The 25,999-nt window shown below is 46.3% G+C and overlaps 2 protein-coding genes and 1 long non-coding RNA gene across 3 annotated transcripts; all 3 read right to left on the minus strand.

Moving 5' to 3' along the window:
- Window positions 1-15,380, minus strand: LOC121834026. Its single transcript, XR_006077007.1, has 3 exons — window positions 15,147-15,380; window positions 2,558-2,685; window positions 1-1,673 (listed from the first exon to the last, which is right to left on the minus strand). It is a non-coding gene; the product is annotated as an uncharacterized LOC121834026 (long non-coding RNA).
- Window positions 15,381-20,636: 5,256 nt separating this feature from the next.
- On the minus strand, window positions 20,637-21,694 carry LOC115309685 (piggyBac transposable element-derived protein 3). Its single transcript, XM_029967926.4, has 2 exons — window positions 20,890-21,694; window positions 20,637-20,828 (listed from the first exon to the last, which is right to left on the minus strand). Exons 1-2 carry the CDS (start codon window positions 21,469-21,471, stop codon window positions 20,676-20,678), a joined length of 735 nt encoding a protein of 244 aa, XP_029823786.2. The 5' UTR covers window positions 21,472-21,694; the 3' UTR covers window positions 20,637-20,675.
- Window positions 21,483-24,223, minus strand: LOC121834028 (piggyBac transposable element-derived protein 4-like). The gene is made up of 4 exons (XM_042287762.1): window positions 23,009-24,223; window positions 22,719-22,813; window positions 21,749-22,433; window positions 21,483-21,540 (listed from the first exon to the last, which is right to left on the minus strand). The coding sequence occupies exons 2-4, from the start codon at window positions 22,801-22,803 to the stop codon at window positions 21,483-21,485; spliced, it is 828 nt and encodes a 275-aa protein (XP_042143696.1). The 5' UTR covers window positions 22,804-22,813; window positions 23,009-24,223.
- Between the last annotated feature and the right edge of the window lie 1,776 nt (window positions 24,224-25,999).

A 25,999-nucleotide genomic window follows, 5' to 3' on the forward strand; every position in this document is an offset into this window, starting at 1 on the left:
ATGCTATTAACAAAAGCCTATTTTGTGGTCCACGAATACAGAAGGTTTTTGAAGCTATTCAATTATGATGCAATGTAGACAGAATAACGAAAGGTCTAAGTCTATTTCAGTCTTTTCAACTTGCATTATAATAACAAAAGAGTGATTTTCTCATTTGCCTGCTTGCAGTTAAAAACAAGCCTACCCTACTGCTACCCCTAGAAGCTTCACACATTTTTGTCAGAAAGGTTAGGGAAAGACACATTAGGAGGCTGAGACATGGAATTGATTTACTCAAACAATAGCCATCTTCCACAGGTCGATAATCAAATTAGCCCGACTAGTCTCAGAAGAGCAAATCAAGCACACGAAGTATAACAAATTGTAAACAAAGAAAATCACTTATGAATGTAGAGTTACCTGAAGGAACACCTTAGGAGCAAAACAAGAAGTCTGAAGATGTGAAAGGCACAATCTCGATAGATTTCCCTTGTTGACACAAAGGCAAAACAGGGACAAATTATCACAGGATGTAGTTTTGGATATTTCAACTCCTAGGGAACAGTCACTTTACTTCGGCACACCTGGTTACATTACATCAATCGCGCTCAAGAAGGTTTGACAGATCACAGACATAGCATGCTGAGGGCTTCCTGAAAGTGAGAAAAAGGCATGGTGCCTTCAGCTGCTGTGGTTTAACAGCCTGCAAGTTCACGTGAGAAAGAAAACAAAGCCTGATGTGCTGCGGGAAAGCACCTGCACAAGTGATGACAACTTCCCTGCACAGAAGTGTTACCTCACCTTTCAAAGGCAACACTCTCAAAATGGTGAAATCGCACATATCCTTTATTTGAATGACCTAGGAGTCTGTCTTTTTACTCCTGGCATAGTTTCGGCTGTGACAAATCTGCCCTTTCCATGCGAAGTGCTTGTACTCTGTAGCCTGATCAAAGGCGGCCCCAAATCCAGCGGAAAGACAACTCTGTTCCTCTTTGCTCAAGGATGCCTTCGAAGAGGAACCGAGCAGGCACACTTCGTTTGCATACTTGAAGTTTTGGTGTTTAGTGTATCCCAGAATATCACAGCACATCACTTTGACGCTGTCACTTAGAAGCGAGGACACCAAAGTTTGATCCCAACTGCTGATACTTCACTACCCTTTCCGGAAGAGCATTTGATCCTTTCACCAGCTTCACAAGCTGCCCGTTACCGCTTTCAAATTCAAAAGCAGAATGGCCCCACAATGGCCCCAGTTGCTGCACTGCTTCCGCTAGGTGGAGTAACTGGTGCAGGCTGAACGTCATTGCTGGAGCTCCATACAGCCTCCCTGTCATGCCCACAAAGGTCCAGAGGAGTTTCTCTGAAAGCACAATATGACATTATTAAAGCTGGCCCGAAGCAGGACACAAAGAAACCGAAGGGGGAGAACTCGCGTGCAACATCAATGGATGCTGGAGTTACGGTGTCCCTCAAAAGTGCATGGACGGCCTCCACCAGCTTCTTTATGTACGGCCAGTATTGGTCCAGAAGGACCCTGTACATGCAGGGAAGCGAGTGGTACAGCAGCCAGTGGCGCCATTCAGAAGCCTTCCAGAATAGGCGTGTGCTCAGTGCCCTTGGGAGTCTCGTGGAGCTGTGTGGTGGCTTGATTTCAGCCAGCTGGCTGTTGATGACAGCAATAGAGGCAGTGTTTCCTGTAAATAAACAGATCAAATTTACTAAATAAATGAAAGCATTTGCCAGTCTGTTTTTGAAAACTGGGGCAGAATCTTTGGCAATTTAGTATGAAACAATTGGCTTAGATAAATTATCCCTCTTAAAAAGAGTGCAAATTCTATGTGCCATTACTCCGATAAAACATACGCTTGGTTTTCTAATACAAACGTCTAGCTTTATGGTCGAATCCACCCAATATGTAAGTGAAATCAGTGCATACTGCCTGCTAAAGATGACAGAAAGTGCAGCAACAAAGAAAATAGTTTAGACGAGACATAGCACGAAATGCCTTGCGTGGTTTAGCTCCCCAGTTTTGCCCATGCTCTTTTCCCGGTTTATCTTTCTACGTTACACAATCCAGCTGAATTCTTCGTTTTATTGCTCAGTGCAGTCAGTCTGCAGAAGTCTTACGAGGCTTAGCCTCCACAATTCATTGAGCTCTTTTGCGAACTAATAAGCTAGTTAAAGTACCTAGAAGCCACACTGACAGATGTAATGATCTGGTTCCAACCGGCTTGGTGTCCTGTACTGTACTGTTGTAAAATCTCTAGAATTGCATAGCGAACTGACATAATGCCTCCTCTCCTTTTTCCTTCCTTGTGCTAAAAGTTATTTAAAGATTGTACAATATGTTTCGAAATTGGCACCCTGGATTAGAAAGAATGAAACAGGAGATTCTCCTGATGTTCACTTCCAAAGTCTCTTGTTTAAGCTACCGTGATATACTGGGCATGCACCATTGTAGCATAACTGCCTACCCCATATCACACTTTTGAACCGTTTGAAAAGTAAGCAAAGAACATGCAAAGGACTCCCATTAAACAAAAGGGGCAGAAGTCATTTCCAACGAGAAAGGAAATACCAGTGATGCTGATATACTCTTTAGTAAGCTGGTCTCCTCCACCTCTTCCATGTGACAGGGCTATATAACACTGGACGCAAATGTCACCACATGATGTGAGAAGAGCCTTGAGGAACTGACAGAATGCACTGAAAGAATAAAACACGTAAAGGACAAACACAGACACACACAGTTCTTTCAATGAGCAGCGAACATTTATGAGATGCCCATTACGCTACGACCTTGAACGACAAAGAATTGAAAGAAAACGAAAATATTCAAAATTTAATATAAAACCAATTTACTCACAAACTTTAAAAATACCAAATTAAAATGATAGCAAAAAAATTATAGGGAAAAACTTAAGGAAATTTCGTGAAAAAGGGGGAAAGGAAGAAAAAAAAAGAAAGGAAATTAATGACGAAAATAATCCTGGAAAATGGGAACAAGAGGGACAAAGGACAAACACAAATCTCCAAACACAGCTAGGTTCTTGTCCAGCTCGCTTGTACCTTTACATTAACTGCATTATAATCAGGAAATTAACCCCTGAAAAGGGGAGAAAAGAAAGGAAAAGACAAAATTAATTGATCACAACAAGCTTTTTACGATAATTTTTACGCTAGAAATTCCAGCTTTTTTGACGACAAAGCCAAAGATGTCCCAGAGACATTGCTCACAGCATATCTGACCTTAAACGCTTCTATTGTTTCGGGCCCACATTTATCTATGTGTGAACTTAGCTAAGTGGTGTTTTCAAAGTTTGGGGTGCAATCGTGGCAGCTACGGGCATGCAGAACTATTGGGTGGAACGAGTCCGATGATGCCTTGGTAACATCTAAATAGTGTTCCCTAAAGCGAGCATTTAGGCATCTTCCGATGGCCGATGTATTCGCCTTCGCAGCTCAATGGACTCGAATCAAGTTCAATTTCAAGTTTTATTCGCCTCAAATACGTTCGTTCAAACGTATTACATGAGGGGGGTAGAAAAATACAAACAAATGCAATGATATAATGGAAATAAAAGAACTAACTAAGGTTAAAAATTAACAACAAACAAAAACGCAAAACAAACTATACAGAATTCAGAACAAAGTTTACAGAAACCGGGCACAACAGAACTGGGGACTCAGTGCACAATTTATAGGAAACACAAGCAGACATGGCGCTGAAAACATAGTACCAAAGCCAAAAATGTTTTGCGGAATATTTTTTATCATTCTATTCAGTGACTATGTCGTTTGGGAGAGAATTCCCATTTTTAATGGACAGAGCAAGAGGAGAGTATTTGTATCTATTAGTGCGACCAAATATAGGTGCAATTTTCAAGGAATTATCATGACGCAAAGAAATGTATGAGACAGACTTACACTGAGTGAGCATAAATGATTGCATGTTGTAATAAAAGTTATGAAAAAGAGTAAGGCGAGCGACTGTCCGACGTGATTCAAGAGAAGTTAAATTAGAAAGAACCAAGTCTAAGTGGGAGACACTGGTTTTCGTACTGTAGTTTCGATAAATGATTCCAATGGGTCTTTTTTTATTTTTAAGGCCTTTTGCAAGGCGTTTTGTTCGGCCACGCTACCCATGCATTTGCGACCTCGCTGCACCAGGTTAGAAAAGTGCGTTCATTTCGCGCGTGTGGGGAAAGGGGAGGGGGTCAAAGTTTTGACTTCCCAGTTGAGGGTGGGTTTAATATGCAAGTGAAAAAAAAAGTCGAAATTTTGGAAGCCGACTTGGGGGGTGCGTTCATTACGCGAGTGCGTTCATTGTGCGAGTAAATACATACCTTACTCAGAACTGTTGCAAAGCATGACCCGATGCACACCTCCGCTCTCTTTATATAAACATTGCCCTCGTACTCCACTGAGGTTGAGTGGAGGTAAACATCCAGGAGATCCAGGAACTGACACGTGCCGTGTTTGTGGATAACGTTGTTCATACTGAAATGTTTTTGGTTGACAAACTTTATTACGAGAACGGGAACGACGCCAGGCACATAGCTGTTTTGTGGTAGCCTTACAAAACATAGCTGTTTTGTAAGGCTAGCTGAGTCGCACGTGTGGGTATCAACGCCGATTTGTGAGAAACTGCGAAGTGGGCACCACCAACCATACTTTTCTAAATACATAACAGATCCTTTTTTCCCTTTTATTTTGCAAAAAGAAAGTTTATGCGAATTTTAAGAGTTCAGAGTCCACAGACTCGGCGATACCTTGCTGGCTGAACAACTTGATGGCTTGATCGAGTGGTTTCGGGTATGCGGGACTACTGGGCAGGACATTGGTGAGGTTGGTCGTTGAACGTGAGTTGGTAGTAGTCCTCAGGGATCGCGTTGTTGTTTCAAGCGAATGGTCAGATGTGGAATCGATTTCTTCTGTAATGCCCCCCCCCCCCTCCCCTCCCCCGTCTTCAGCTCTGATTAGGTATGATCGTGGCTGTTGTCCGACTTGGACCACAATTCCGGGTTCCCATTTGTGGTTTCGACGGAAATAGACTCTCTCGCCTTGACTCAGAGGACGTAGTGGTTTGCTGTGTGCGTCACCATGTCGGTGTTGACACTTTTGATGGAACTGAAGGCGTGCTTGAACCTCCCTGATGTTGTAGTGCTGCTCAAGTTAACGCGGAGCAGCTGGCTTGAGGGTTGTGATCCTGCGGCCCATTAGCAGTTCCAATGGGGACAGGAGCTGATCCATCGGTGTGTCCCTAAGCTCCATAAGAACAAGAGACAGGTCGTTGCCTTCCTTCGGTGCCTTGGTCAAGCTGTTTTCATTCTTTGAACTGACCTCTCTGCAAGTTCATTCGACTGTGGGTAATCAGGAGAACTTGGATTATTTGTCATGTCCAAGCACTTGAGATACCCTTTGAATGCTTCAGAGTTGAATGGCAGGCCGTTGTCACAGACCCCTTCTAGAATGCCGAATCAAGCAAACTCCTTTTTTAGGGTTGCGATCCTTTGATAGCAGAGGTGTCCCCCTTTTGCTCTATCACAATGTACTTGCTAAAGTAGTCCACTACAAGTAGGTAGGTGACACTGTGGAGATGGAAGAAGTCATTGGTGACGATTTGCCATGGTTGTGTTGGAGACCGTCTGTCTCCCAGGGGCTCTCGTTGGTTCGACCGCTGGTGTTGCTGGCAGAGTTGGCCGTTGGAGACCATTCTTCTGCCAGCACCCGTTCTCCGAAACAATGCCGCGGAGCGGGGCGTTTTCTGCATGGGTCTTTGCAGAAAAAAAAGGCACTCTTATGAACTGATGTGCGGGCAAAGCTAACGCATTTCTTTCTCAGAGCGGGGAGGTTCAGTTGAGAGCATATCTCCCTAGCCTCAGACCTTAAAGACCCTGAAGGTCTTTCCTTGAGTAAAGCAGTTCTTTTTTCGAGTGCAGCTTCCACCTTTTCCTCTTAGATGTCCTCGTTCATAACAACAAAAACTACCATCTTTTCTTACTCTAGCAGCTTTAGCTGGGCGTTGCGGAGCTCCTCTACTGTTGAGTATACATATGACTTGCCTGGAGGAGGCAGGTGGGCACAAACGGAATGCACAGCTGTCCCTACGAAGTTCTGACGATCCTTTTCAGGGTTACTTGCTGCTACCTTGTAAACGGATATCAGTTGGTCTACCCTCGATGCTGGAAGGTCTAGGGCGAACTTGGGCCCGTGAGACAGAAGTCCCTCCGGGGAAAGCTGTTTGTCCAAAAGTACAACAGGGGGTTTCAGTTGAAGTCCGAAGCCTTCTGGCAAGACTTGCGTACCTCCCCAGGATTTTACCCCTGCGGCCTCCAAGAGCCCGACTGCAGAACTCCTGAGGAAGAGGAACGAGGGTCTGTGGCGTAAAACGTATCGAGGAGTGCTGTCGTGGCCGGGGAGAGTCATTCTCATGAGTCGAAGTTCCTGGGATATCTCTATTCTTGAAATCTGCATGATCCTGTAGCTTGACAACCAAGTATGGGAGTGGAATCCCAGCACAAAGTCCACGGAGGCGTGGGCCACGTTTTTTCGCAAGCAAAGCCCCAGGGAGCGTAGACGGAGCCGCAGAAAGTTAATTATTGAGATGTAGCTGACGGCTTGAAAGAAGTTGCGGGGATTGAACACAGGGTGACGGGCGGACGTACTGAGTCAGGACATGAAGCTCACACAACTTGAATTAAAATTTAGGGAGCTTGTTTATAGAGACTTACAAACACAAAAAGAATAAACCCAAAGAGGTCAGAAACACAGACAAGTACATATCTTTCTTTTTTAAAGTTATTATATGGTTTTCCTCTTATCTTTTATCACGGAGACAGTATAGACCTTTGCAGAAACAGCTCGCTGGCCGCCGCCATTTTGCGACTCGAGTGACCCCTATTAGCCAAAAATTTCTGCCACCCGCCTGAGCTGTGGAAACCCGATCAGCGCGACTCCCCACCTGCATCGTGTGTTCGGAGTTTGCCGGCTTTCCTTCTAAGTGTTTACTCTATTTGCCTGTTCAGGATGCTTGCGTGTTTTTGTAATCTTCCACTGTGAGAACTTGGGAATACCAGGACTTATAGCCTTCTGGACCTTCGCAAGAAACGAGCGAAGAGAACGGGCGAAGAAAGCGAACGTCAAGCAGCCCGCGACGCAGGCCGTTCGACGTTCTTCGAGGATTATTTCCGTTGAGATAATCTCCGAAAAGCCTTCCCGGATATGTTCCCGGTCTTGGCGAGAAGTAGCTGATAGGGTCCGGGGAATGGGAACTAAATAGACACGTTCGTTCATTCGCACTAGTGCTGTGTATAAAAAACATCACTCTTCAAAACGTACCCCAAGACAAGCCGGATTCCGTGCGATCGTCGTGAAGTGACTGTCGTCGACACTGTATTTTGGATATGCTGTGTTATTTGAGACCTTTCTCAAATCATGTCCGGATAACGCGGCACCGTGGGGTACGCGTACAATATATGTTGTTCGATTTATGAGACTCGTTGAATTTCATATAGTGAGGGGGCAATACCCATGCAGTTCGGCTATCCTCTGGTGTGGTCAAATATATTAGGCAGTTAAGGTTGACACGGCTGAGTGTATAGTGCCGTTATAATCGCCACAGAACACAAAAGAAAAAATAAAGTGAGGCGATTTTGCCGCCACCAGCATTCAAAATTGCTCCTACGCAGGCTGCCACAGCCTACTGACGAGAAAACCCACAGCTCAGCGCAGTCGGGCAACACTGACGTACAGTCTCAAAACCAGGGATGCGCGCTGGAAATCGCTTCGTTCGAGACTGCCGCTGGAAAGGTCTATATCAAGGTCAGGGGGAGTAAACCTTGTGCGGTTTTTGATCTGGTCTGGAAACTTCAGGGAAGTGTTCTGGGTCTCTTTTTATTTTCGATATTTATAAACGATCTACCCAATGACGTTTCAGTTCAAATCAAACTTTTTGAAGACAATTGTGTGGTTCATAATAAAATGAAAACAAAAGATGATCAGATCAAATTAAACCGTAATTTACAAAAAAAGAAAAAAAAAGAAAATAGGCATTGGTGCGACAAATGACGAATCGTGGGGTTTCCACACCATATCAAAAATCATTATTTATGTCTATAACTAAAACAAAAAATCTGCTGGCCTATAATTATGACATGAATGGTTCTGAGCTTTAAGAGTTAAAGAATTTAAGTACCTAGATGTAGTATTTAATCTTGACTTAAGATGGAATACCCATATAAACAACGTGTGCATCAAAGCTAAAAAAGCACTGTGGGGCGACAGACGCAACTTTGCTGAAGCGACTCCTGAATGCAAATATGCTCCAAAAGCCAGGGTAGTCATAACGGAATAAGTTTACAGTGGCTTAACACAACAACAAAAAATTAACAACAACACAGACGTTTCGCCACCTATCCGGGTGGCATCATCAGTGTGAACTGGCCCGGTGGTTGGGAGAGTCAAAACCAGTAGACTCTAATCTACAAGTCCCCGTAAACGTCCGGTGGGGGGCCCCGGTTCGTCTTGCACGCCTCGGGGTCTCGGCGGATAAACCACGATTCCACGAACTTCCTCGGGCCTCACCTCTGCTCACGAGCAGCATTGTCCAAGTCAAACGTATGCGCAGTCGTCCAGCTGTGGTCAACAAGCTCAGACTTGCTTCTCGTGGCATGCGTGGCCTTCACCACATCCCTTTTGTGTTCCTCAAGTCGGAATGTACCACCACCTCTCAAGCTGAGGGGCAACATTCCGACGTGGTCTCCTGCCGAAAAGTTATACAATGCTTGCGGCGGAGAGGCATCAGAGTTACTGCGAGTTGGGTAATTAAAAATAGAGATCACTACATCAAGCGCGGGGTGGTACATATCCTCAGGCACCATTGGCATTTCACTCCAAGTCACACGTACACCGTTCGTATTTGAAAAACATAAATCTAAAGCATTGCCTTGCTTATTAAGAACATTGTTGAGCCGCTTCAGATCCAAAAAAGAAGAGAAGTCTAAAAGATGGTTGCATTTCTCCTTTCAATAAAAGTTATCAGTCAAAACGTTGCACGCCTGTAGCTCGTTGAGTTTTTCTAACCCAACCAGACAACGCTGAAAATCACCAGGTGGCTTTTCTGGGGGGAGATAGAACAGACCAATAAGAACACGTTCTCTCTTTGCATACTCAATTTCGACGAACAAGCTCTCAGGAAAGTTTTCTAAATCTTGACGCCTCCTTGAGCTGTCGACCGCGACCAACACACCGCCTCCCGCTCCAGCTCCTTGAAACAAGTCACGGTCGTGCCGGTACACAACAAAACCAGGCGGAAAGTAATCGGAGGACCCGATGTTAGGACGCAACCAAATTTCCGTTAGACAGAAGATTGCATAATTAGACACTGTAACGTTACAAAAAAAAGCAATCGGCTTTTGTGCGTAAGCCGCGGACGTTTTGATATAATAAATCTATGCCAGGCATCACTTGTCTGCGGTTGTGGGATGTCCCTCTGAAGCGTGGAGCATGTCTCTCTGAAGGGTTCCTCTGAAAGGTTTAAAAAGGCTGGATTTAGGCCACACAGCTGGATCAGCAAGTTTCTCAAAATCCTCCGCAGCCGCGGCCACATGAAAGGAGCCGTAAGTGTCGAAACGGGTCTTTAGGTGACGGCACTCCACTTTGTCGATTCCAACGGAGGACAGGCGCGAAGAGTCGTCCTTGCAGATAATATCCGGCGCCAGCTTCGTAACAAACAGCGCTCTCAGACTCGTTGACGGCGAAACAACGCACAGCTTGTTGGTCTCGAATGCCCCGGTCAAATAATAATAAATGTAATAATAATAATAGTAATACTAATAATAGTAATTAGACGAGCCATACACGAAAAATATGTATTTTTAGCTCACCGTTTGGACAAAGTCTACAATGCTGTCCGAATGTACTTCTATGTTGCATTCAAGCGCCGTTTGATGGTTCTGCTACCGAGGACCCTCCTCCCTCAAGGCACGGGAGAAGAGGACGCCAAAGCGGTGTTTGCAAGCCGACGGGAGGCTAAATATGTTTAGTATATAGAGACATGGGTCGCCTTTCCTTTGGGGAAGGGTCTCTATGATGTCGTGCTCCACGTCGACTCCGCCAAGATTTTTGTACGAAGCGGTTAGATGTCTACGAGTGAGGATGGCGGTATTGGGTTCCTCGTTGTCAGGAGTTTGGAAGGCTCTATAGACGGCTAGTTTGACCGCGCGGCGGGTTTTCTGAATCACTATGATATCGGGGGGAGTTTGGAAAGACTGGAGGCAGTGTTAAAGATAGCCACGCTTCAGTCGGAAGCTGTGGTAATTCCATTGCCAGATAGTGGTTTGGTGCCTACTGAGGCGTGGCGGGCGTGGGAGAGGTAAAGCCATATTGAGGGATGCACTGTTAGAGGTAGGGTATGGATGGTGGGGGTGGTGGAGGAGTTTAGGACCCCAACTGGGATGAGATGTTGGTGAGTTGGTTTATTTGACTGGTGAGTTGGGCCAATCTGGAGGAGTACTTTGAGACAGCGTTTTCTATCGCCGTACAACGGCTGTAACGTTTTGCTCTAAGGTTTGCAGTCTGCCACTGAAAATGCGAGACATTTCGGTCATTGACGCTGAGTCGGTGTAATTTGTCTACGGTTTTGAGGCCATAGTATTGATTACTCTACGCTTGACAGACTGGGCGGTGCTGTCAGGTGAGGATATGGCAACTGCAACGGGTTGTGGGGGAGGAGTAGGAGTTGGCGCTGGAGGGGTAACCTTTCTGTTTAAGGAGGGGTCGTAAGTCTGCATTTTCCTTCTAAACGGCAGTGATTTATTGTGTGAGGGTTTGGACCTTTTGCCGTAGAGTTTGGACCTTTTGCCGTAGGGTTTGGACCTTTTGCCGTAGAGAGGGGCAGTGATGAGAGACATCCGACGGGCAAGGAGAATAGCCGGGTCGTGATTGCAGTCGATTAGGTATTGGCTGATGTTCTCCGGTGGACCGTAATCTGGCACATTAAAGATGATTCCGCGTGAGATCTTCGCAGGATTTGCCATATATGTGGCCAGAAAATAGTTCTCTTCGCCCTTCAGAGGGGGTGCTGAGTAGTATAGTTTTGAATGGCATTGATTCGAATTTTATCATCGCGTGCCACGTTGTAATTGGTCTGGGCAGTGTTAAAGACGAAGTCTTGCAGCTTGCCTGTGCTCATCGAGCTTAGGTTGAGGCCACCACGTGCACGGATGATGATCTTGTAGTCGTCAGGGAGTCTTGCGAGCTGCGGCGGGCGCGTCTTGAAGCCAGGCCTTGGCGAGCTGCGGAAAACCGGACGCCAAACGCGCCTCGCCGCTCGACTTGGTCGTTTACGTCGCCATCCGTTGTTGACCCTTGCAAGTTTTTTAGCCCTATGTTTTGCAGAAAGGGAGCTACGCTTTGTAATTTTACAAAAACCAACCTGTGAAATATACCTTTGACACAAAGTTCAGATTGCTATGTGCAGGCGCCAATTTTTATGGCCCATTTTAGATCGAGCCTGGTTATTTCAGTCACCCTATACTTACTGCCAGGTTGGATCACATTGGCATCTTATTAGCCTTCCTTTTCTTCACTTGGCTTTTACTAGTATGCTTTCACAAAAGTAGGAGTGAGGTCCTCGGTCGACTTCGGCGCGAACCTTAGGATGAGAGAAAATGGCAAAATGGCCCGTTTCCCGCCTTTCATGTACTTTATGTACCCGTAGATCATTGTGAACACTACGAATTAGTTCTCTCAACCTCTAGGTGGTAGTGGAACGACTGGTTGGCAAGAAGCTATCGAAGGAACAAGCGAAAGTGAGAAACCAGAGCAACCAAGGCGAGCAATGCTGGCGACACGCACGGAGTGACAGCGGATTGGATCTCGGATTGGATTGAAAGTGTCAAAGACAGTTGGTTGTAAATTAGAACGGAGCAGTAACTTGTTACCAGTATAGGGTTGTTGCACAATACCATGGTTCAATGCTGCTACCTCTTCGTGGATCTGATCAAAACCCACTGGAATCCATGTTGGAGGCATTCATTGCTGTTATCCTATGTTTTGTGTCCTTTGGGGCCTTGTCTGCATGGTACTTTGTGCACCCACTCGAGGTTGAAGACAGTCAGTTGCTCTGTGATTGTTTTAGCCGTAAAACTTGGTGTCAACGGAGCCACGGCCAGCAATATTGGTTTTTCTAGAATTCCGGAAATCATTAGGAACCAGGACAAGGCAACGCTCGAGCAATCGGTTTGCCGACATTATGAATGGCTCCCAACGGACACGCCGGCACAACCTCAACCAGGCGGGTAAAGACAGGAGTAGAACACGGCAAGTCCTGGGCGCTAACATCTCCAGTCCCGAGAGAAAGAGCGAAAAAAGGCAGAGAAATAAAGCAAACAAAAAGTTAGGCGTGTTCGTTTTGCCGCGACAAGTTGAAGTTGCTCGAGCACTTGTCAGGTTTATTTAAATTTATCACTGCGCGACTCCTGTGTTCTTCTGCAAAGACAGAAAATAACAAGGTAAAGACTTTACTGGTGATGTTTGGCTGCATCTTGGTGCATATAAAGGCCTCGGCAGCGATAGGGCTCATCGAAATCGCGAACTGGGACCGCCGATCTCCGCTTCTATGTTCCGCCATTTCGAAGCGGCCAAACGCAGGGGACCTTTCGTTTCGGATTATTATGTTAACTCTACACTCTTAAAAAAATAATTAAAAAAGGAATGGACGGGTGTTGACTGTACTCTTTTTGGAGAGAATCCGGGTTATCGCAAGCTATACTCTCTCTAGGGACCAGGGATATAAAAAATACATGCAAATATGTATCAAAATACAAATACAAAAATACTTCGTCAAAAATGTATTTAATTACGAGTCTAATTACATTTAAAAAAATTGCGGTGGCTTAGCTCGGCTATGCCAGGATATACGTAGCGTGAGCTTAGGCGCATAAAATGAGAGGTGCTATCAAGCAGCTCCGGTGCAGCGTCAGACTTGGCTACTGCGCAACGGAGGCACATAGCTGGGCACGCGGCGCCGCCAGTGCGTCTGCCGTGGCTGTGACGTCACTCCTCTGGAATGCGAAGACTGGCGAGGCGAGCGCGGTGGCGGCGGAGCCCGCGGCGACTTGGCCTCCGCCCCGCCAGCTGTGCGCCGTGCGACGTCACTGCTCCTCGCACTTGCGCAGCACGGAGCATGGCTCATTATGCCAGCCACGCGAAACTGCTCAATTTCGGCCAGTGTAGCTCACGCTACAAAAAGCATTTAAATACAACATACAAATACAACCAAATGTATTTGTTCTCTTCCAAATACTTTTCTAAATGCATTCCTCAAAATTTGCGAGAGCGACTTCAGGGCACCTGCAACGGGTTTCTACGTATCTCTACGCACACTCTGGAGTAAGTTTGCGAGGCTCTAGTAACGTAATAGAAATATAATCACAAAAAATGTAATCAGCTTGGACGTAATAGGTGAAAAAGTACAGAGCCTCAAGCAGCTTTTTTTGTCGATTACATGTTGGTATTGACCAACAAAGAACTGAGACGACCAAGACACGGAGCACTAGCTAAAGAATTTTTTATTGTTGCAACTCGCACCAGTTAACGAAAATCTGGACGACACACGCATTTAGAATGTTCCAGGCAAAATTATGGATGGAAATCAGGCTGGAAAGCATCACAAGTTGTCACAGGCGCTTATTTAGCCAGTCTGCCTGTGAACGTCGATTTCATCACTATTCTTGCCCTGGACTAGCACCGTAATCACAAAGTCACTAAACGCTTGTGCTTGATTAAGAGACACTGCATTCGGTGCAGAACGTAGTTTTCTTTCTGCTCTGGACAGTGCCAATAAATTTGAGGGATGTATTTTCGCCCACAAAATTGTATTTAATTACAATTGTATTTGAAATACCCACCTTTTAGTATTTAAATACACACGTCAAATGCATTACCCAATTTGTAATTAAATAGAAATTCAAAATACACAAAGTATTTGAAATACATATTTCAATTACTTGTATTTGAAATACCGCCTATCCCTGCTAGGGATAGGTAATCGTTACCTTTCCACGACTAGTGTATGTTTTACTCTCCCATACGAGTGCTCACTTAACTTTTCTATAGTCACACAAATGGTTTTGCAAGAGTCAGGACTGTCTACAGGTTTTGAATTTCAGAGTTTGGTGCATTATTTTAACTGCCCTTTTTTGCTCCTAAATACAATTGTTTAAGCGACTACCAGTCTGTCGTATGTAAGAAAAAGTGTTGCCTGAACTCTGTACTAAAGAGTTAAGCACGCTCTCCAGGAAGAGTTATTGTAACCTTAGAAATGGTGCCTGCACTCCGTATTAAAAAGTTTAGTGTGCTCTATAGCAAGAATTAATATTACATAACAGCAAACTTAGCAGTTTATATGATCCCTTCCTGGAGACTGCTTTACTCTTTCATACAGAGTTAGGCAACACTTGAAGTGGGGATTTAATTACTCGCACTAAAGAATTTTGTAGAGTAAGTACAACCCCATTTGGAAGTGTTGCCTAAACTCAGTATTAAACAGTTAAGCACACTTTCCAGGAAGGGTTCACACGAACTCTGCTCAAGTATAGTGTTATGTGCTGAGTGTAAAATCACCCAGTAAAAAGTAACGTAAATGCCTGCTAACAGAATTAGGGGAAGGGAAGTGTACAATTGGCTCCTTGTTAGTCAAACGTTTGCTGAAACAAAAAAAACTCTACTGGCAAGTGGCATTTTTAGCCTGTTGAAGTGCGACCACTGTACTTTTATTTTTGCAGCTGTTGTATCAAATTTCAATACCTCCCTTGATTTCTCTGTAATGTGGAATAGTACTTCTGTCCTTATTATGGGAGCTGCTACATACAACTTGAGACAACTCAAGCACTTTGCAATGAACAGTAGCCCTAAAATCTAAAAGCAGCTATGTATATGTTCACAAGGGGAGGGTTGCATTGGAAATGTGGAAGTGCAGCTGAAAAAGGACATAAAAGAGGGAGCATGAGCCTGTTCGGAGGCCATAGGTTTTCATGAAAAGTCAGCATAGAAAGGATAAAAAAAGTAGAATAGAGCTCAATAAGCCAACACTTTAATGTTAGGACATGGGAAAAAAAGGCAAAAATGGCACACATATTCCCTCTGGTGAACAAGTTTCTTACTTTGTGATGAGATCCAAAGCCAAGGCAGACTTTATATCGTACTTCAAATCAATGAAGTGCCCAATCCGTCCGTCACCTCAAATAAGTGGTTCTCCAACACCGCAGTTATGGCCTTTGAGTCCTCTTTGTCAATTCGCATCACCGGATAGGTCAATCTGTCGTGTCGGTCCTCCTGTGAAGAATGAATGCTTAAATGTAGACTCAGCAGTATGAGAAGGGAGGAAGCAACTCACTAAGTGTAGAAGGGTATGCACTTGGGCTAGTTGGTGATCCATATTTCCGAGGGAAAAAGCGCTAAAAACAATGAACAAGTAGAAGTGTTGTTGGTTTCTGTTACTTTTCCATTGTTTTTAGCCTTTACCCTCGGATATATAGCTCGCTAAGTGCCCTTAGTTAATAGGAGTGCATTCATTTGTAAGACAAGAGACCATTTGCGAAAATCCCAGGAGCCATTCACAGGATACGTTCCAATAGTTGTCTGGTACTTGTTTTCTTGCCGATTAAACGAGAGTCCGAATCGAACACTTAGGCAGCACTCACTGCTGGCTCACTCAGCCGCAACTACCCACGACTGTTTGTATCCCCTCTGATATGAACATCTAAGAGAAAAATGAACCACATCTCTCTTTTTTTCCTTTGTATGCAGTGGCAGCCATAAGGGGTTGCATTTATTTATGGCAGGGAATCCCCAAGTTTGCATACCCTATTAGTGGCATCGGAAGAAGAGGGCAAGGCAAGGGGGGCAATTGCCTCGCCCTGCCGCTTCTCTCTGACTGACATTTTAAACTATTATAGCAGACAATATGGGAGACAGGGACGGGGTTTAGCTCCCTAGCACATCACCCCTCCACCTTCCAAGCAATACAAACTCAGCTGGCTCCTGCCCATAGCGATGAAAGTCATAGCTCTATATAGACTAGCCTTAGGGGTAGGATGAATGGAAGTTCTTAACTTGAAACTTGAGATCATGTCCGGTTTTCAGTTTTGAAGGCGTGAGGTCGCATCCATGGATAAGGACATAGGAGGGCTCCGAATGCGGCCGAAGCGCCACCGGCTTTCACACCCGAACTCCGACCAGGCAGCGTTAGCTTTATATGAACGGCGGGTGCTACGGCCGGGGACGCCCCGGGCACGTGACGGTTAGTCTCCCCTCTGGCTAGGTCAACGAAGGCCACCGCGTTCGTTGACCTAGCCGCGAACCCCCTCTCAGCAAGGCCCCCCGGACAGCCCGACGCGCACCACGTATGGCTACCTTGGGCGCGACTTCCTTCGTTCACCTAGACACCGGCGCGGCTGCGCCATCGCCCCCAACCCCATCCCGGTGTACGGCCGACTATCCGCCGACCCTCTTGGTCCACACCGACATACGAAGGGACCAAGCACCCCGCTGGGCCAGGAGTGACAGGCACGAGGAGATCGGGGGGTATGATATTGCCCCCGATCCGCTTAAGGCAGGCCATGGCAGCTAGGGCCACCTCCTCAGCCGTCCGGGAATAGCCCATCGGAAACGCCTTTGAAAACTTCTCCTTCTGCTCTTCGGGAGAGCCAGCCAGGCGGCCTCACCGTCTTCGCCTCCTCGGAATCTGAGGCTCTCCGCCGGAGAGAGCGAGTTGTGATCTTTGGCGACAAGATCCCTGACATTGAACGACAAGGGCAGGATCGGGCAGCCCCCCTCCTGATGTTTCCCCGCCGTCTGCACCAGCCGGAGCAACGGGTCCCAAACGAATGGGGCCCGCGGCGGCGGCTTAGGGCTCCTCTCGACCGCGAGACTCCGACAGTCTCGCTATGACGTCGAGTCTGCTGTACCCACTCGGCCGGGAAGTCTGGTATGTCAACGGTGGGACCGTTGATACATTTAAACAAGTCGAAGGTCCCGACCACCTCAAGTTGATCTCCCTTCCACGTCACTGCCAGACCCCGCTGCGTGGCCACTGCCGACAAGGTCGCGCGAAGACCTTCCTTGGCCTCCCCAATGTCTGGCAGCGTCACGGACCCGCGTTTGCCAGCAAAGAAGTCGTCAACCGAGATATCGGCCAGGACTGGGTCTGGTAGATCCGGAAAGACACGACGCACTCTGTGAGTGCCAAAGGCACGAGTTATAGTGGTGGACAAGGCCATAGGGTTAATGAGGCTCGGGTCGGCAACCCAAGCCGCTCTGGCCTCCAGCAGGTCCCTGATGAGCGGGTCCTGCTCTGCCTCAAGTGCCTCGACACGCTTAGCAAACAGATCATCTTCCCATGATCCTTGCAGGTCTATGATGCCAGTCAGATTGTTGGTGCAAAGGGGAGTCAGTGGAAAGCGCCGAGTGCTAATACGCGTGGACTCTACCAGACGGTGCCGGACAGCCCACATGACAGTAGCAAACGGGTCATCGTCAAGCCTGGCCGCATCTCGGCCCTCCACTGTTCTAAGTTCGACGGCATTCCCCTTTCCACGGAGAATGAGGCCATACTGCCTTTTGAGAAGAGATTTGAAAGAGAACATGGGAGTTCTTAAAAACTTATTCAATGTCCTCTCTCTGAGACTCAACCACGAACGGATAACAACAAAGCAGCCTCACGAGCAACAACTGCTCTGAACCGTAATTCGCGTAGATGTACGACGCTACCTCAAGTGCGTCCAGGATTTCTCTGGAACGTCCTTCTCCGACCCTTCTCCCACAGATCAGATGTCTTCGATATCGGAGGCCCCCAATTTTTAGATTGGGGCCTCCGACATCGGAGACATTCGGGGGATATCGGGGGGCATTCGTCCAATTGGTATACAATATGTTAGGAACGTTCTTAATATTTAATTAGTTTGAGCAACCTATTGTATTTCAATGCTGACTACCGTATATCATAGTTTATTTCACAACTTTAGAAGTTAGCAAATGCAGGTAACCTCTAAGTTTGGGGACACCATTGATTAAATATTGTAATTACAGCTCTACATGAAGCTAATTTACTATAAAGTACCATTAAACCTTAATAATATAAAAAAAACTTTACCTACTGAAATTCACAAACTCAAAAAAAAAAAGAAGCAAAATAAATATAACAGTAGCCCAACCAAGAACATACAGCTTCGATTGGTCAGTGTTAAAAAAATTGAAAAAAGTGCCACATTCCAAAACAAAGCACGCATCGTGGCGAGCCCAAGCTGTGCCATAACTGAAACTACTAGATAGCTAGTGAGCTGCTCACATGCACCACTCCATCATGCATGTGCACAATAGATGTGGGCTCTGAATTTCTGATTTGCATGTGGCATGGACTGGTTGCACCACTCTGAAGGCAGGTGTGGGCACGCGCATTATGTGCCAGAGCGCATCCTTCAGTATGTCCAGTAATGCTGAGGTGAAGTTTGCCCAATAAGTTGAGTTTCTACATGGCTTCATCTGTTGAAAACTGCTCTGCCAGCATTTTGTGATGCTTTGTGTGTGTTCATCAAATTGAAGATTATATATTTATGTCAGAACCGCTGGAGCCTCCTGCTAAAGAGGCGTGTTAGTTTTATGAAGGCAACAAGGGCGGCAGTGGCTCCCCGCCCCTGTCTACTCCCCCATCGGAAAGCAAAGAAAGTTCTGTTGAGAGCTGGGGTCTTAAGAGATCGGCAGAAGTTCCATACCATAATTCCTCAACAAGACAAGTTGCGAAGTCCTTCAAGATCATGAGGGTTTTGATTAGCTCCATGGCAGGAGCTGCAAGAACAGCAGTTTCCCTTGTTTAGTGAGCAAAAATTATCTCCAGCAGTCACACTGTAATCAATAAATTGTTCATATGCAGTAAGGTTCAAGGTTCAAGGTGTTTAATGGCACAACTTCCACACAGCCGAGTGCCTGAGGCAGCCAAAAGGCAGAAGCCCATACAACCAAGTGCTGGCTGCTTCCTCTCTTTCTCCCCAGCTGGAACAAGTTTCTGCACTCTTGGCATTCCTAACTAAGGAGACAATCAGGTCTTTATATGACTTTGATATGGAAACTTGTCATCAGTGTAACATGGCGTGCAAAACGATGACACTTGAAGAGGAGCAGCCAGACGCTGAATCCTTGTATCCCTCACCATGGTCGCTGAGCAGGTGGCACCATGGTTACAACTGATCCTCGGCCACAGCAGTAACGGTATGACCTAGGACGGTACCCTGGACTAAAGGGTGTTCTGCTGCGGTTCGGATCCAGCTGTGCGGGAAATTGGCACCTTAGAGATTTCTTTTTCTAGGACAGGGTTTATGCATGTTGAAGCATGGCATCAGAAGTTGAGTTGTATCAAGAGCGTTGAGAGTAAGTGCTCGGAGAGCTTGTCCAGTTAACTTCTTGTCCCAGCATCTCAGCATGACTGTAATCTGCTTCAACATTAAAAATAAGTCTGTAGGTAAGTAGCTAAACATTCGGATGGTTACTAATCTGCTGCACCTCTTCTTTTTGTGGAGTGCATGACGACACTCAGCTTAAAAAGAGCTACTAGAATATGAAGATGCCATCAGTACAACGAGAATATGGTGAATGTAGGCATAACGGAATGGAAGTCCTTGTTACACCTGGTCCACAGATCACGGAAAGTTCGTCGGAGTGCTTTTCACTCTGAATGGCATGCACACGAACTCGCAAACCGAAAGGCATTGTTAGGCTCCTTTTGAATTACCAATGGCTTGTCTGGTATTGGTGCTAGGACTTACCAGATCGACCTTGGAAAATATGGCAAGCTATTGTTGAGCAGTGTAATGAAGGTGCTGATGCAAAAGAACTGTGTTTTTCTGTTTTGTAGCAGCTGTATATGGCAGAACTACATCGTACAGCGCATGAATTATGTGCAAAATTAGCTTTTTTAAGTTGATGAGTATAATCAGTGCGTAGAACGCACACATTCATACATGGATATGTTAGCAAAAATAAAAACTAATGTCTCGTTGCAAGGACTCACACAAAAAGCGGAATTTGTTGAGAACCACATGTAAACTGGTAAAATCACTGCAGTACACTAACAACAACAAAAAAGCTATTTTTATGTTGGCACACCACGCTTCCTCCGCATTAAATTGTGCATACGACCGCTGCTGGAAATTCTGAGGAAAGCAGTCTGAGTAGCCACAGTCGGCAGCGACCCCAGACATGCTCAACGGGGTGCGAACCGGACCTGGATTGGCCTCGACATCATTGTCGTCGCACCCGTTTCGCACCCAGGCGGAGCCTGGGGCGCTCAGCACGTACTGGGCCGTGGCGGGCAGCTGGGCGAAGAGGCCAATAACAGCTGTACGTGTTGAAGTCTTGGAGAAAACACAGACGGCAAGCGTCGACGAGTGGCTTAACCCTTTACTGCACAACTTTTTATTTTTTCACAATTTTATTCCAGCAGAAGTAGAATACCACAGTTATCACAATACTATCACTAAAAGAAATTTCGAAGTTTCGGAAAAATTTATATCGAAAAAAGATAGGTATGTTGCATATTTGCAACAAGATGGAAATAACGAAATATTTATAGCCGAATGCTAAAAATTAGTGAACCAGAGCCAAACTTGTATTTACAGACATCAGTGAGAGATGTGGCCTCATTTGCTTGTGTGATACAAAAGAAAGCAGTTATTCTTGCTTGTTGAGCACAGGTGAGTGCCACACTTAGAGCAGTAGCTCATACAAATGCCCTTGCATCCAGGAAACTTGCAACGCTGTCGCTTCTGACTCCAAAGCACCCAGTGGCCAACCTGAGCATAGAAGTATGAACAGTGAGGTTTGTAACACAGATTAATTCGCCAGTGATAATACCTGATCAATCCTGACATCTTGAGGTGGACACGGTGCTGAAGGACCTCTTGTCTTCTTCAGCTGGATGCCTTGCTCCACGGACTCATTGCTGGGCCTTCCCCTTTTCTTCAGTTGATTTTTTCCTGCTTTGCAGAGTGACGTGGCGAGGTCCACCTTGAACTCTGCTAATGGCATGAGCTTTCGTGTTGGTTGATCGGAAGTAGTCTCGGCACTCCTCCTGTACAGCAGCCAGGCATTTACAGCCGTCAAGTCGAGAATATGAAGAAAAATACGAAAGTACCATTTCTTCGATCGGAGATGGGCGCGGTAGAGGGAGATCAGAGAGTCTAAGAGATCCACTCCTCCCATGTGCTTGTTATAAGCGCCTATCACCGACGGACACGGTATGTCGCGCCTCTCCTTTTCTTTTTGGCTCCACCTTGGCGCAGTTAGGACAGGCTCTGCCCCAACAAAGGTGGACAGCAAGGTGACGGCTCTGTTGTCTTGCCACCTTGTACACGACAGCTGAATGCCATCCAGGGTCGCTACCTTCTCTTCAAAGCTTCCCCTTCCTTTCTGTTTCATTTCCTTGTCAGATGGCATGCTGATACCCGTTACTCGGTTGATCCAAACTGTACCAATGCAGTGCACGGTTTCTTTTTCCAGGTACACCTGAAGGGTTGGACAGTTGAAGTAGTTATCGAAATACACTTTGTGGTGGACTCCTCTTGGGATTAACCTGCACAATCGAACAACAATGTTCCCGCTTGCTCCACAGTCAGGCTCTCCTGCACGTCTTGGGGCAGAGTTTTCTTGTCCCGTGTACAGTTCTAGCTTGTACGAGAAGCCACTTACTCCTGAGAGAAAAAATACTTTGTACCCCCATTTTTTTGGTTTCTGGGGACAGTACTGTTTCAGTGCACTTGCGCCTTTGAAAGGTATAATCTGTTCATCCACAGACAAGTGCTCTTCAAGCGGTATCAGCGACAACTGTTCATTTACAGCATCGACGAGCGGTCGTATCTTTGCAAGCCGGTCTCTATCAGGATCATCTCTTGGGCCGAGAGAGCTGTTGTCCACAAAGTGAAGGTTGTGCTTCAACTGTTCGAAGCGTGTCACCGTGAGGTGGTCAGCTACTTGGCTTACTCTGGTAGCTTCACTCCAGTACCACCTAGTGTTCTTCAGCTGAATTATAGACATCCACATGCAGGTGCCTAGAAAAACTTCAATCTCCTCGGCACTGGTGCAGAGGGGCTTACTGGCATCCTTCTGGACTGAGTACAAATTGCTCTCATTTGCAATAAGCGAAATAAGAGCGCCTGGAAAGATGAACTTGAAGTATTGGAAAGGTGTTTCCAACTCTGAAACTTCCTGCGGAAGCTCATTTTGTCCAGTGAACTTCACTGTTTCAGGATCCCGCATCAGGCTTGCATTCTTCCAGATAATTCTTCTCTTAGATTGAGTTGATGACTGATCAGCTGGTTGGCTTGCGGGAGCTTCCTCTTCGTCAGAGCTTGTACTCGCCTCGCTTGAACTGGCACTACATTTTGCAGGGGGTTGGACATCTGGGGTACAAAAAATAACAGCGTCTCGTACAACTCATACAATGAGCAGTAAAATAAATAATTTGGAGAGAAATTCTACATTGTATAGGGGACTATCTTCCCTGGCGGTTCTAAGTGTGCTCTTTGAAAGCGTGAAAACAACCCTACAACTTTGCAATTGTGTGTAGTTACACCTGACGAAGGATGGTCTCTTCCGAAAATCTCTGTCAATAAAGCCTACACTGCTTCTAATTTTATTCTCTACGTGAAAAAAAGTTGGATTTCCAGAAAAAAACATTAACTTACAATCAGAGTCATCGTCACTGCCGGAGAGCTCGCTGTCCTCACTGTCGGAAGGAATTCCACGGCTGTAAAACCGTTTGGGGTCCATTGTGTCTGCTCTACGAAGAAAAAACACCGTCGTGCACGTTGTTGCATCTGTGCAACATAGCTATTTTTTGCTTCCAAAGACAAACTTCGTCGATAATCTTAAGGTTTTTAGTATTTACATAATCAGCAGGACATTAAGTTGAGTCGCAAATTTTTTGTTTTGCATTACACTGTATAGAACGTGATATGCAGTAGTCAAGGCTTACCTGTGTCACTTGTTGAGCGTCCACGTGGTGGCTGTCACGCTTTTTAGAGAGCAGTTTCGCCGCCTGAGTACAGATGGCAGCACTGGACGGCTCGCCTCGCGGATGTATGTTGCAGAAATGCAACAACGTGCGGAACTAGCACTGAATGCATTTTGTAGATGTTTTTATCGTCGTTTATCGCTATGTTGCGAATATGCAACAAGGTGCAGTAAAGGGTTAAGGCTAGGTACTTCTAGCAGAGTGTGTTGGATAGACTGCAGCTCACGCAGGAAGAACTGTGTCTGTCCCTCGTCTATTTTCAGTGTTTTTATTCTCACTGTGTGAACTGTGGCCTAAGGCTGCAGCGTCACGTGGCGAGAGTAGCAAGGGGGCGTTGCCACTCGCAAGCTTGTGGATGTCTGTCAAAGGGCAGCGGGTAAAGATGTATTTAGGAAGTTGTTTGAGCTTGCCTGTCCATAGTCTCAATGCTCTCTTTAAAGCGGCGTAGGACTGACGGGATCATGCAAGCCTTCTTTTTCGGGCTCTTAGAAGGCCACCTCTCCTGAGACTCCACCTCACAAGCCTGAGCCTCGCGGCTCATCGCTTCGGGACAGGGGCCCGTTCGTCTGCAGCTCCGCAGGGTGCGCACTGGAACCCGATACCCGAGCAAGCTGCCTTTAATTTTCACCACTCCAGGCTTCTTGCGCATCTCGATGAACTCTGTTGACTTTGCGCTTGAGAGCGGCCTTTTCTTCGTTCACCTCACTACATCGCACAGTTCTTCAGATTCTGGAATTGTTGAATTAAGGTGCATTTGGTTATATGCACTTCGATCAACCAGTTACTTATAAAAAGAGGAATGCTAGGGGGGAGAATTTTCGGCATACCTGGCACGTTGACAGTCTGCGCGTGGTAGTAGCCCCCCTTGGTTGTTATGTTGCCGCTCCAGAAGACATTGTACAAAAAGTCTGGGTTGAAATCCCCGCACGTAACGGGGCGGAAGTCTTATATTTCTTCTAGGGACAACCGCTGTCGTCACGGTCTATCTTATATCCCACCAACGCAAATAATTCGCACATCACTAATCCAAGCTCTATGTATAAATGGTACCAAAGCTTCCATGGAAGCTCATAAGGCGCGAATATGGCGGCTCATTGGGTGCAGCGCCATTTGTGAGGTGTGCGGCATTGCCGCTAGTCATGCTGGCCTGCGACGTACGGGAAGTGACGCCTTATTAAAAACAAACAGAAAATGACGCAATTTCCTCTTGACTGCAACATCACGATTGCTCTTCGCTAGTGACACAAAATTTAAATGCCTTTCGCCAGTGACACGAAATTGAAATGCTTTTTTTATGTGTTCTACATGCCTGCGCAACTACTGTCCTTCATAACTTGCTTCATACAAAGTAAAGTGAATGGTACTTAAGCAGGCACATAGAATACGGAAGAAAAACAATTAGACACGTTGGCATTGCTACTTGTAGTGCATTAGACATTGGAATCTATCACTTCCATATAATCTCTTTAGCAAAAGAACCACTTTTTTCATCAGTTCTGGGAACCACCAATAAGTTAATATATTTTTGAAATTATCCAGTGTGTTACAGCACGTCAATGAATGGATGCTTATTATTCAAAGTGTCGGAGGGTTAGGCGAGTGGCCAAGAGAAGGCGCCACCGCTTGGGAGACGGGGGGTGCCCGGAAAAAACAATAAACGCAAACTCGCCGGACAGTACTGACTCCCTGCCCAACCGGTACATGGTGGCATTTTCGTAGTTCTTGCCTTCGTCCTCAGTCAGCTTCAAAGAACAAAGAACGTCCTCCCCTTCGCGGCCCATGGCGTAAACGTGTTTACTTGCGTTTCTTGAGAGCGGAGACGCAACTCGGTGATTATCCTGTAGCGTTGCCATCTCGTGAACCACGTCTTCCACGTGTGCGGCTGGTGAAAGTCGAACTTTTCCAGCAGTTGTGTTGAAATCGGGTTGAAGTAGCTGCTTCCCGCTTGAACCGCTGCTTTTTGATCCGTCACGTTGGACCGGCGTTGTTGCGCAGTTAAGCGTGTCCGCTGCTCCCACTGCTGCTTCGGTTGTGCGTGCCGTGCCCGCTACTGTTGCTCTTATCGCTGACAAACTAAACCACTGAGAGACCTACTTCGTCATGATGCAGTCTGGTACTGGGGAGAGGCTCAGCAGCAAGCCTTCCAGCAGACCAAGGCAGCTCTCATCACAAACTCGGCATTGGCAATGTACAACCAAAGAGACCACTTGACACTCTTGGTCGATGCCTCATCCAATGGATTGGGTGCTGCGCTCCTCCAGGAGTCCCAAGGCGAGCGATGACCAGTTATGCATCCAAGGCACTAACGGAAACTGAGCAACGCTATGCCCAGATTGAGAATATGGCACTAGCCATCATGTGGGCTAGTGGCCATTTCCGCACATACTTCCTAGGGCTCCAATTTCATATTGACACTGACCACAAGCCCCTTGTGCCACTTCTCACCACGAAGCGTCTAGATGAACTCAGACCTCTTCTGCAACGTTTCCGCATGCGACTACTGGAGTATGGCTTAACGATCTCCCACATCCCGGTAAAGAAGATCCACCCGGCAGATGTGCTGTAACGCAAGCCACTTACTGGAGCAGGAGAAAAGGAAGCTGCCGACCTGGAGGAAGCCGTTCTGGAGTATGAAGTTCTCACAGTGGATCTGTTACCTGCGTCAACAACACGCTCTCACGGATCAAAGATGAGATCGGGAAGGATCCTGTCACGTCTGGAGTTCTGCTCTACGGGCTGGCCGAGCATGAGAGCTCTACCACCAGAACTGCGGCGATACTGCGAAATAGCAGGTGAACTCCAGGCTGCATTACTGTTTATTGGTCTGGGGGACAACTACAGCAAGTAATATTAAGCAATTATTTACATTGCAAAAACGCGCAGTTAGGTAAATTGATAATTTACCTTGGACTGAATCGACTTCCCCTAGCTTTATTAAACATGGAATATTAA

The sequence above is a fragment of the Ixodes scapularis genome, unplaced genomic scaffold, assembly GCF_016920785.2.
Source record: "Ixodes scapularis isolate PalLabHiFi unplaced genomic scaffold, ASM1692078v2 ptg000303l_1___fragment_1__unscaffolded, whole genome shotgun sequence".
In the NCBI taxonomy this organism is placed as follows: domain Eukaryota; kingdom Metazoa; phylum Arthropoda; class Arachnida; order Ixodida; family Ixodidae; genus Ixodes; species Ixodes scapularis.

What these genes read in the sequence shown, in the direction of transcription:
- LOC121834028 (XM_042287762.1), bottom strand. Translation starts at nt 22,803, where the DNA reads ATGGACCCCAAACGGTTTTACAGCCGTGGAATTCCTTCCGACAGTGAG. An exon ending in CAGTGACGATGACTCTGATT is followed by an intron (nt 22,434 to 22,718) that starts GTAAGTTAATGT and finishes TTTGTACCCCAG; the next exon opens with ATGTCCAACCCCCTGCAAAA. An exon ending in CAGAAACCAAAAAAATGGGG is followed by an intron (nt 21,541 to 21,748) that starts GTACAAAGTATT and finishes CCAACCCTTCAG; the next exon opens with GTGTACCTGGAAAAAGAAAC.
- LOC115309685 (XM_029967926.4), bottom strand. Translation starts at nt 21,471, where the DNA reads ATGCCATCTGACAAGGAAATGAAACAGAAAGGAAGGGGAAGCTTTGAA. An exon ending in AAGATGTCAGGATTGATCAG is followed by an intron (nt 20,829 to 20,889) that starts GTATTATCACTG and finishes TTCTATGCTCAG; the next exon opens with GTTGGCCACTGGGTGCTTTG.